At 32.7% G+C, this 12,168-nt stretch overlaps 2 protein-coding genes across 3 annotated transcripts in view; one reads left to right on the top strand and one right to left on the bottom strand.

Moving 5' to 3' along the window:
* The window catches only part of CHPT1 (choline phosphotransferase 1), a 21,832-nt gene extending 18,022 nt beyond the window's left edge, over positions 1-3,810 (top strand). The window contains exons 8-9 of one of the 2 annotated variants that reach the window (XM_026725898.2): positions 782-936; positions 3,600-3,810. In XM_026725898.2, the coding sequence (XP_026581683.1) occupies positions 782-913 (132 nt within the window). In that variant the 3' untranslated portion in view covers positions 914-936; positions 3,600-3,810. The remainder of the gene's footprint in view (positions 1-781; positions 937-3,599) is intronic. The other variant, XM_026725833.2, reaches the window with a different exon arrangement.
* SYCP3 (synaptonemal complex protein 3) lies at positions 3,626-12,168 on the bottom strand. The gene is made up of 9 exons (XM_026725992.2): positions 11,988-12,168; positions 10,758-10,903; positions 9,526-9,601; positions 7,396-7,430; positions 6,273-6,390; positions 5,422-5,521; positions 4,532-4,630; positions 3,816-3,920; positions 3,626-3,679 (listed from the first exon to the last, which is right to left on the bottom strand). The coding sequence occupies exons 2-9, from the start codon at positions 10,888-10,890 to the stop codon at positions 3,626-3,628; spliced, it is 720 nt and encodes a 239-aa protein (XP_026581777.1). The 5' UTR covers positions 10,891-10,903; positions 11,988-12,168.

Raw genomic sequence — 12,168 nt, 5'->3', positions numbered from 1 at the left:
ACTATCGCCAAAACCGAACACTTCAACAACAGAATAATCAGTATATATCAGTATAATCTGTATATTACCATTTTACATTTATACTGATCAACGTGTTTTTTAGCCATAGCCCACATTCCCCGTTTCCCATCTAAATCCAACTTGAATCTGCTTAACTTTAGAGCTTGTTTGTTTATTGCAGCCAAGAGAGGTTCTAGCAGGCTTTCTTGTATTCTTTGGGAATATCCTTAAACCGTTTTCCACTCTTCTGTGGAAAAAAAAAGTGAGGGAAAAGGTAGAACATAACTGAAGAGAGAGAAAAAACACTTGTACCGTATGATTTAGGATTTACTGTTAACTACTGTCAGTATGGATTAATGTTTCCATTCATAAAATGCATTGCTTCCAAATGTATAGGTTTTATGGGATTGAAATGTGCCATTGTATTTGCATTTATTAATTCAACATCAACTCAGAAGGGAGACAACCATTGCCTTTTCTTTTTCATTCATTCCTCTGTAATTTACTGGATGTACAATTAAAATTCCCTCTTCCTGGGGATGGAAAGGAGGGAAAATTAAAGTTCTGGAAAAAGACATTTTTTCTATAATTGTATAGAACAGTAAAATATTAAAAGTACTGCAATTCTCACTTGATTGGTAACTGCTTTTCCAATTTGCTTTATATGAATTTAAATTATCTGCTATACCCAATAGGAGGATAAAAGGAAGAATTCTGTTGTATGCAGTGTGCTGTAATATTAACTTATAAGCTTCCTCCCCCTCCCTTTCTTCATCTTTAGTTCATCTCGTTGTTTGATTTGCTGAGATACTTTACTGGAATATGCATACAGATCGCTGCTCACCTTCACATACAAGTCTTCAAGCTTTCACCTCCTCAAGCTGTTGAACAGGTTCAGAATCATAATGAGTGACTTATAATTAAATGTGAAGAGAAGTAGGTAGAAATCTTGAATTATGGAACATTTTTTAAAAAATATAAACCCTGGAGGCTTTTTTAAAAAACCAAATATATGAAGTTCATAAAATTTCAAATTATACTAAGACTAGTTATTTTGATCAGAATCATAGAAGCTTTAAAAAAAATAACTAATCCCTGTGTAAATACTTTGTTTGTATACACTTATGGTTGAAAGTCTAATGTAGGTAATCATTAGCATGGACTATTCCATGAATGAATTTGACTTTTTAGGAGAGTAAATTTACCATTACTATATAGTACAAAAATAGCTCATTGAACATTCTGTAATGCCTTGAGCTTTCAAGAAATTGGCTAAAAATTTAACCAATGAAGTTAAAGAAATCAGTTATTAAAAGGATATGGTATTCTTTTCAGGCTGTACAACAGTTTGCAGTTTTGACTTTCAGTTAAAGTTTGCAGTAGACAGAAACATTTAAACATTTTCCTCCTCTGCCATCTGACGTTTCCTCTCCAAGCTGTAGTGCTCAGCTTATAATGGCAATTGGGACCTGAATTCCCGTCATAAAACAATACAGTCATAAAGCACAACATCAATGGTCACTTAGCAACAGCAGTCCCAGCTGGCATTGCTAAATTGCATTGGCTGCAATTTTTGACCTGTTTCCCAATTGACTTTACTTGTGGGAAGCTGGCAAGGAACATCAGAAATCATGATCATGTGATCAGATATGCTGCAATGGATAGAAGTATAAGGACCCATCTTAAGTACCATTTGTTCAGTGCCATTGTAACTTTGAATGGTTGCTGAATGAATGGTCATAACCCAAGGATTACCTGTATTTGCTTTTCATCATATGAAAATACAGGATTAATGCCTTATTTTGCTATTTGCAAATTGTAACTTCCCAGGCAGCTGTTTACAAAAAAGAAAATTTGGGAGTGATGTGGGAAGAACAACTGCAGTGGAATCTTGGATATAAGATAGAATGAAATCAATCTCTTTTTTTAAAAATGTGAAGCCATTTCATTTTTTAGCATAAAATAATTTGGTCCATTACATTTAAAACAAGTCTATTTTCATTTACACAAATGTGTTACAAGTACTTTGGGAATACATACCTGCATTTTTAATATGATATATATATTAACATTTTTAGAAATTATCTTGCATAGCCAGCAATATGTGCTCCTCCTTTTGAATGTTTACGTCTCTAGAAAAACTTACAACCACAGTTCTTTCCTTGTTTCTTAAATGATAGTTTGTTTGTTTTTCATGCAACCCTGAGGCATTAAATGTTAATTTATGAATTTATCTTTCAAAAATGATTCTTAGGTTATAGAAAGCAAATATGACATAGAAGCCATGACTGAACACATGTAATAGATATTATGCTTGATTTTAAAAATGTGGTTCATCTTAGTTTTGACACTGTATAATAAAAACAGTTGTTGTAGGTGTAGTCAGGATAGTTTGATTCTTTTTAAAATATTGCTTTCTGATTTTTTTTATATATTTTTTTGCTGATTTCTATTACACTTTCATAGGGGAATCAATTCCAAGTGGCCACTGCTTATATATTAGTAAAAAAAATCCAATCTGCATTACTAATTATTATATCTCTCTAGAAATTAGGAAACCCAATAGAATAATCTATTACCTTGAGTTTTAAATGAGGTGTAAAAAAGCCTCCTAAGCTATTTATATAAAAATCACATTTGCAGAAAAATTGCCATTATGCAACCATGGTGAATTCTATATAGAAAATAATTAATGCAGTGGCATTAGGATATTTAGTAAGTGCCAAACCTTGATATTTAGGGATAATCAAATATATCAAGCAAGTTTTGGTGAAAAACAGAATACTTAATTTTTTTTAAAAAAAAATCAGACTTAAAAGTTAAACACAATTTTAAATTGCTTTAACTATTCCAGAACTGTGTAAATACTGCATCTGTAATGTTTAAATGCTGTTAAACCTGTGAAAATGTAAATTACCTTTTCAAATTTTGATTTGTAAGCTCATTGAATCAATCTTTTGGTATTTCAATTGATCGTAAGAAACATTTCAGTTGGAAATTAATGCTTTCCTACTCTATTCAATAATCAGTGCAATGGTACTTTAGGAGTTTTTAACTTAATTACATAAACTAGTATTTTCAAAACACTAGGTTTGATGTATCAATTTATTAGCCCATAACTTTTCCTTCAAATGGTACATTATACCACATATTAATACGTTTAAATTATTTCAGTAGTAAATCTGGAAAACATACATTGTAATATTTTAGCGTATGATAGCAAGGAATTTATAAACAATACTGTTCAATTCTTATGTAAGCACTTTTTCATTTTGACTTACATTTCCAATTCAGCTAATGGACTTATGTAATCACTGTGCCTAACTAGGGATAAATCTACAGTATAGATATTTTGAAGTTTACAGATACTGTCATAATCCAGGCATTTACATTTGTAATTTGAAAATGAAGGAAAATATGTTAAAATAAAAGAATCATATTGTGAAAAATGAAAAAAACAGTAATCGTTTTTATTACTTGTTGATTTCTCTTGTAACTATGAAGTATTCAGACACATATAATTTTTAACATGGAATGTGAAACAGTCTCCTTTTTCTCCTCACAATGGCTAATGTATATACTTGTATCATGTTATTTAGGTACAAGTTGTTTCTCCACTCAACCATCAGTATAACATGGACTGAAGAGATTTGCGAACAGTTGCCATCTCTTGCTGTTGCTGTTACAAGAAAGAAAAATATATTGATCAAATGCAACATTTTGTATCACAGGTCTCTTAGCTCATGAATTGTAAACAATGTTTATTTTTTCTATTTAAATTGCTGAAGTTTTCATAAATCTGTATTAATACTTACTGTGTCCATCATTATTTTCTTTTGCCATAGGGACATTTCTTTGCGAAGCTCACTTTGTGCCCCTGCTAAAAGACTTTCATGAGTCTTTTCCATGTCTTCCATACTCTAAAATTTAAATTCACATTCATGACAACCGGATAATAACTCACATCAAGTAATCTCTTGCATTTGTAAAGTCAAAATATAGACTAAACCCTCAGAATGCTTAGTATTCTGAGAAGCATAATTTCATAAATATGGAATATGTTAACCTTAGCATGATAAAATTTATCTGGAGGAAATTTACTGGATCTTGCCTCTACAAGTTCTGATGTGACTTGGGAAGTAAACTAGAAAGATAATAGAAAAATCACTACATGCAACATTTACGTAATGTATAAAGAAAGCTTGAAAGTGGAACATAGTTGAGATGATACATATTGCATAAGAAGTTTGTCCAGGAATGAAAAAGGGATGTTGGATAACAGTATCAACACCAGTATGTTGCACGAGCAGTGTTAGACTGATCGCAAAATTGCATGATAGAACAAAAATTAGAAAATTGACAGAATGGTTAAAGAAAGTGGTAACAAATCTAAATAGCTAATATCTAGTAGTAGTAATGACTTGCATTTTAAAGCATAAAAGTACTGCTGTGACTTTAACTGAAAACTACAACATTCAAATATGAGCTTGATAAAACTATGTCCAGAGCTACAATTTGATTTAAAAATAACCTTTAAAAACTGCTCATACAACTGCTTAATTGTTTTCAGCCTTTGACTTTGAACTATTCTTGCTTGCTGGAAAGCTTTCTGTTGTTGTCGAAAAACATTCTGAAGGGGGAAAAAGTATAATGGTTAATAAGTTGATACAATTCAATTATAGAAATTTTCTTTGTTAACAAGACATATCAGGAATAGACTTACTCCAAGTTGTATGATGCATATTTTAAGTTTTACAACTGTGTTTTGTACATCTGAATTCAACTTGGGAAATCACTTACAAAACAATTTGGACAGCTGGTTTGAAACTCAGTTGTGGCAGAAGGGATAGTTGTACATTTCTGGCCTACCTATTAACTGGCCTTAAATTTCAATTGTTTTTGTGGTTAAACAAATCTTACAAAGTGCTTGATTTTGCTAATTTTACTTGAGTTTCCTGCACTCTGTGGGAATAAATATTTTCACAGTTAATAATGCACACATCAGTGAATATTTCATCTTTGGTTATTGAATGATAATTTCTCCTATACAAGCCATCTTCAACTTACAACCACAATAAGGACCAGTATTTCCATTGCAGTAAGCAAGGTGGTTGTTAAGTGAGTAGCACTAATTTTATGTCAGTTAACTGAATCATTGCAGTTGTTAAGTAAATCACAATCATTAAGTGAATCAGGTTCCTCCCACTGACTTTGCTAGTCAGAAGCCAGCTGTGAAGGTTGCAAATGGAAATCACATGACCCTGGGATGTTGTGATGGTTATAAGTAAGGACTGGTTATAAGTCACTTTCAGTGCAGTTGTAACTTTGAATGCTTGTAAGTTGAGGGATACCTGTATCACAGGAGGAAAAAGAAGTCAGCATGAAATAGCAATCTGGTTAGTATAATAGAAGAAAACAAACCACTAGCTTTTCTTCCTGTTCCTCTGCTTTCTGTATATCGGCATCCCATTGTTGAAATACATGCAGGAACTGCTGAGAATACTCATGGTTAACCTTTTGCCTGCAATATATATTTACCATTACAAAGAGTGCAATGTGTAATATCTTGTAAAATAAATCTACAGGAATATGGAATGGTGACTTTAACCAACTAAATTGGCATACTTGTGGGTACCCCTGGAACACTGCAGACTTTGATGCTTTTAAGTACCAACATTGTGGCATTTTAAAATATTGTAAAACACAAACATAAATGAAAATCAATGGTTTTTAAAAAATATTTATTGTTAAATTTCTGGGTTAATGTAATCCATATTCATTCACATTATGTATCATCTAGATACCAAAAAAAGCAGCTAGAATATTTCTCCAAGGGCTAAAAGTTTGTTTTTCAGTAAGCAAAAATGAACAAAATTTAATCATAATTTACAGGTACTGGTCATGTGACCATATTTTGAGCACTTGAGAACTGCATTTATGAGGTTTGCAGCATCTTGCAGTCAAGTGACCACAGTTTATGGTCTTCTTCCTATGGCAGGAAACTGGTCTTTACTGGCAAAAATCAGCCTATAGCAAAAAAAATTAGTTCACTTAAAAACCGTGTTCAATTAATGATCACAGGGTTTGCTTTACAATATGCTCGCTTGTTTGTAAAATGAGATCCAGTCACATGGTGACTGGCTTTACAATGGTGTCAACTTATGATCAAAATTGCAAGCTCAATTACAGTCTTGCAATTAAGTCAAGGACCAGCTGTAAAGAATTAAGTAATTATTTCCCGTGAAATATTTATTACTCTTGAACTAACTGACCTTTGTTCCTGTTGCGTTTTCCAAACAAATTCTATTTTCTGGTTGCTTGTTTTAAGGGAAGCCTTTGTATACATTTCTAATCTTTTTCTTTTAGCCAGAAGAGCTTTGTTAATGTCCGCTATAGTAAGAGAATGATTTCTTTTAGCAAGTAGGTTTAACACTTTGTAATAAATCCAAACATTACTATAGCGCCTTTTCAGACTAATTTTGAGTATTGTACACCTAACCCTAGTATTTTCAATAAGCCAGTATATTGATAAATGCTGAGTCATTAACATTATCAAATGGATAAATTCTACTACAATACCAAACTGTGCTGGTAGACAGAATGTGTGCTAGTGTACAATGATCAACAGAAAAAGCAGTAAAACAGGATTTTGTTACAGTTCCACTTTATCCTTGGGTGAAAGTTTTTCAGTAAAGCCATTTCACAGGTTTAACTTAGCTTGAGAACCAAACTGGAACTGCATTAATTACAATTTAAGAATGTGCTTTTATTAACACTGAACCTGATTAAGTTTAAATGATTGTGAGTAAATTATATAATAAACTACACATAACAAGAAGCAATTTCTTTTGGGGAAGAACTTGATGCGCATGAGACCAGCACTTTGCTACAGACCATCATACTATTAGGTGCAGAGAAAAAAACCCAAAATATAGACTTTAGATTGAATAAAATTGATATATTAATTCAATGTTAGCTGACAATTATGAATATATCAAGTATTTTTACCTACTACTGATGTTGCACTTCAAATATTAATTTATGCTGAATTATCTTATGAACTGATTTACCCAGTTTATATTATTCCTACTCACCCTTCCACACTTACCAGAAAAATTACAAAAGCAGGAAACCTAAAACATTCTAAAGAATTAGAATAGTGTTATATATTCAGCTCTAGTGACGTACGTTAATTCCATTTTTGGATTTTTTTTTCACCCATTAGTAAGAGTCACGGTCAAAATTTCAAAAATACAGTTTTAGTACATTTTGTTACAGGATCCTATCTGGGTCTGGTCCCAGTGTCCGACCCAGGTACTATACTGCAATATTATCCTGCAACACTTATATTCACCTTCATGTATAATAGTTATCTGAGTTTTTTTCAAAACATACCTCCAAATCGTTCCAGCATATTCTGCACTTCTCCCCTATAAAATAGATTAATTTTAAGACTAATTTTTGTACATTGTAAGAAAATAAATGTATATCTTTCTTATTGTTCTGTAGAAAAAATAGAGATTTATTTAATGCAGCATAATTACACAGTTAATATTTACCAATGTACTAAATATTTAAAATATGACCCTTTACTAAAACATGTTGGCACAATCAATACTGTGAATGGCACCTATCAATATAAAAATGTACCATAGAGGAAAATACAGATATATATTAAATAAAATAATTTAAGAAATAACTAAATAACAGTATTATCTTCTAACTATGGTTACTGAATTCCTGAGTTCAATGAACATTGAACTAATTCTGAACCAAGCAATCTGACATTTGTAGCCTTTATATAATAATATCCAAACCACTGTTAAGTATGTGACTGGTCCTTCTGTATTTAGTATGTGTGTATTTTATTGCAGCCACCTTATCGGAACTGGATGAGAAATATAGAATCAAAGGGAGGATATTCCACAATAGTATTTTATTTATTGCTAGTACACTAATCTTTATTTTCCTTCTCATTAAAGTTAATTGTGGAAGATTAAAAAAACTGAATCAAATTTTGTGAAGGGATGAGACAGCTTTATTTAATAAATTCAGTAGTTCTTATTTGGCTTACTATTCACTTACTTGACTATACAAAAGAACAAATGGATCTTTGTCAAACCAAATTTGGATTGGTTTATTGGATTTCAATTCTATAATTTTTTTCTTGGAAGCAACTAATACTTAATTGAGATAGATTTAATTCCTATTTTTACTGTGAAAATAATTGTGTTTTTCAATTACAATATATCTGCATTACAGAGCTTTTTTAGTATTTTAAATTAAGTTATACAGATAATCTTTATGTTACAAAGGCAATTGGGACTGGAATTTCCATTGTCAAGTGATACAATCATAAAACATAATGTCACATGACTACTTAGAAAAGATAATTGCTGCTATCCTCACTGGCCTTGTTAGGCAAGGATCATGGATGGTTAAGGAAGAACTTCCTTGCAATTTCCTGTAGCTTCCAACAACCAAAGTCAATGGGGAAGCTGGTAGAAAATTGCAAGTCTTGGTAGCTTGCAAGCAGGCAGATAGATACAGTAAGTGACTGCTGCCAGGTGGGGGAGGATATGCAAATGGCCAGGGAGACATAGTGTTAAGTGTAGCAAGGATCCAGGAAGTTGTGTGGATAGTGGAGTGGGGGAACGGCATGTAAGTGAAGAGACTTACCTGAGCAAGTTGTGATTTTCCCTGCTGGCTTCCTGACTTTCTTTGTGTGAAGCAAACAGAGAGGATCACAAATTGCAATCACATAACTGCCAAAGCATGGAAACATAAGCGCAAGTCAGTTGTCAAGCACCCAAATTACAATTGTGACTGCACAGGTGCTGGAATGGCTGGAACTTTGACAGTCAGTCATAATCACAATCACAACTTGTCCAGCATCATTGTAATTCTAAATGGTCATTGAATAAGTGGTTGTTAGCAAGCACTGCCTGTACTTAGGTATAAATTGCTAAAATCTCTATCTAATATGGAACTCAGCATATCTGGTCTGAAAAACTCAGGAAAATGTGTTGGTTGCAAAGAGTAGGTATCTCCTGTATTTTTGTTATCTAATGTGCATCCAGTTTTGCACCTCAAATATGGTAGTCCTATTCTATTAGCATTTATCAGATTTATAAATCCTTTTCTATGTGATGGTTATAAGTCAATCAATTCAATTCTTAGTACAAAGAGAGACTGAATGCTTGACATTTCTCATACTGGTAATTTTTTAATCCAATCCAGTAAATTAACAAATTCTTAATTATGTTTCTATGTAAAATAAAGACAAACTATATTTAAAATGTGTACAGACATTTTTTGCAATGCCATCTTACACTGACCTGATCTTTCTATACATCGTATCTGAATTGATATACAGAAAATTACTCGTATGTTGTCTCCAAACTTGTGAAAATATTTATACATATGCACTTCTGATTGACTACTATAACTATAGCTGCTCATATACTATATAATTACATTTAATATAACAGCTGTGCATCAAAAGTGAGTAGGAGAGCAAATTACCCAACATCATCCTCAACTCCGGCATGAGGAGTTACTGGTCTTTTCTTCCCATGTTTATCAATCACTGGAGCTTCATCTTTACAGAAAAGCAAAACATAAATTAAATTAATTGCATCACCAGGAAAAGATGAAAGAAAACAGATCAGTCCTTAGTATTCCTAAAGCTGTGTGAACCTCTCCAAACAGAGTGCATCTTGTAGTGTCCACTCAAATACATGAGGCCAATGAAGCTGTGACATGAAAATTACACTCACTAATCCAATCATACTTTTGATACTCCAATTTAAAACATTACAAATTTTCATATAAATTAAATCTCTATTGAGGGACTGAGAGTGTGACTCAGCTAGCTTTCATTATCTTCTGTGTACATTTTTCTGTGAACAACCAATAAAATAGCAAAACAGTGGAATATATTTTAGAACAAAATATAGGAAAGTGAACAATAATTGTATTGTTCCATTTATATCTGCAATATTTATTTAGCCTAACAGCAGTCTCCAAAATCCCTTTACTTTCTATAATATTTTATTAATTATTCTGAAGACTGCATTTAAAGATTTTATACAAACAAAAAAGATTGTACTACCAAGTCACACAAAGACTTTAGGGTTAACACACAAAATTGTTTCATTAAATATAAAAATATTACTTAATTTCTAATTACTTTTTAAAACATGTTTTAATACTTTTAGAGAATCAGCTATATTTTTTCAGCATTATATTGCAGTGACATATTCATGTTAAAAATGATGCAAAAATCTTAGCTGAAATAAATTACAAAGCAGTAATTACCAGCAATAAATTACCAGTTTGTAAAGACGATGTCCAAAGTTTAGGTAAATAATAAGCTTCTGTGGAGTAGAGTTTTATGTTTAAATTGCCATGGTTTTTTGTTGTTTTTAGTGCAACGAACTATGGAAAACTACTATATATGCACTTCAGAGTTCTTAGTGTTTTGAATTAGGAAATGAAAACAGTTCAAATGTCTCTAAATCAAAAAGTATAACAGAATTCTGCTATGTCCACTCCCATAAGCATAATATGAATACAATATTTATTTAAATGTCTATACAGTTGTTTTACAACTACATGATTTGATAATTATTTGCTCTATTTACTCTACTTTCCACCTCTCAAAACCTGTCTGTAGATAAATTGCACATAACAGATAACTGAGTTTCTAAACAACGGTACTTTGGGTTTTTTAATGATTAAGTTGACTACTGCACCTTCTCTAATGTCCTCATCAGAACCACTCAGATGTTTTTTTAGATCATCTTCAAATTTATAGACATGTACTGCTGAACCTTCCTGTGTCAGTTTAGTTGTTTTTCCTGTGGATTTTCTTCCTGATGGTGCCATGATTTTCTAAATGCTGTATAATTTACATAAATACACATCAACAACTTTCAAATGTTACATTTGTTTAGTTAAATTTGAATTCAGAGAAGTTATATCTTGCATCTTTTTGTAGAGCTAACTGGAATTCAGTAATGTTATGTTCCTTATGTACAGAATTTCTTATACAAAGACTTTTTTCAGAGATGAAATTAGTGTGAGGTTATGACAAAATACTCATTTTACTCAGTTGTTATATATAAAACAACTCTATTTCATCATGCAAGTTCAACTGAATAAACCAACCTCATAAATTAACAACCTGATTTGTTTTGAGTAAACTGCAAAACAGATTAAAAAGTATTATTATTCCAACGGTATAGATTTTGTTTGTTTCTGTATCAAATTTAAACTGTTGGCTTATTAAAGTCATTTGTGAATCAGTTGCAGGTCTCAGTATCAAGTATCCTCATGTTTAAATACAGTAACTGGAAAGCCCAATATAGAAGTCCCTGTTGGTAGTGAGGAGGCTTTAAAAAACTATCACTTGAAACTTCCCTTTATGCTATCAAGCATCAACTAAAGCAGCAGTTGATATATTACCCCAGAAGGACACACTGTTTTGCCAAGATTATAGTTCTGCGTTCTGCACTCTGAGACCGGTTGTTGCCAACTTGGGTATACTAAAATAACTATATACACATGACTGAAAAAATACTTCTTAAAAGAGAACCAATCATTTATTTTTTTAGTATCAAAGCTGTCTTTAGATTAGGATTTTATTTGTATTAGACTGTAAAATTCTGTATACATTGCTGGCCTGTGAGTTATCGACGTTAACAATTTTGGATTGGATCTAATCTACATATAAATAAAACTCTGGAAGAGGTTTAATAAATGCGATGTAAGCCTTTTTTGAGTATCCCATTTCTTTAATCGGCTCATCTTTTCCTTCGCTCTTCCTGGAAGTCTCTCTCCCTTGGAGAGGACAAAGGACCGCGAAAAACGCCACCTCCGCTCGCTCTTCAAAGCAGCCGCTGCCTCTTATTTCCCGCCAAAAATCACCTCAGAGCCGAACTGGCGGCCCCGCTTTCTGCTCATCCCCCATCCCGTCCGCGTACCCAGGCCAGCAGCAGCCACTGACCGCTCCCTCCCACTCGCACACGGGTTATCTCGCCCGCTATTTTCCTCCAGCCCCAGCCCCTCGGTGTCGTCCCAGCAAAGAGGAAAGAGCTGAATTCAGGTGAAAACACGCCGCCAGCAGCCGGTTCGGCTGTCCTGAACCCGTCCCGCCCTTTCTTC

The sequence above is a fragment of the Pseudonaja textilis genome, chromosome 5 (assembly GCF_049901715.1).
Source record: "Pseudonaja textilis isolate UNSWEBS1 chromosome 5, rPseTex1.2, whole genome shotgun sequence".
NCBI lineage: Eukaryota > Metazoa > Chordata > Lepidosauria > Squamata > Elapidae > Pseudonaja > Pseudonaja textilis.
This window is presented reverse-complemented; position numbering and strand designations above follow the sequence as displayed.

Bases quoted from the DNA above. Each gene is read 5' to 3' on its own strand.
- SYCP3 (XM_026725992.2), bottom strand. From the start codon at position 10,890: ATGGCACCATCAGGAAGAAAATCCACAGGAAAAACAACTAAACTGACA. The intron at 9,602-10,757 runs GTGCAGTAGTCA...TTTTCTGTAAAG, and splicing joins TGATGAGGACATTAGAGAAG to ATGAAGCTCCAGTGATTGAT. The intron at 6,391-7,395 runs GTATGTTTTGAA...CTCTTACTATAG, and splicing joins TATGCTGGAACGATTTGGAG to CGGACATTAACAAAGCTCTT.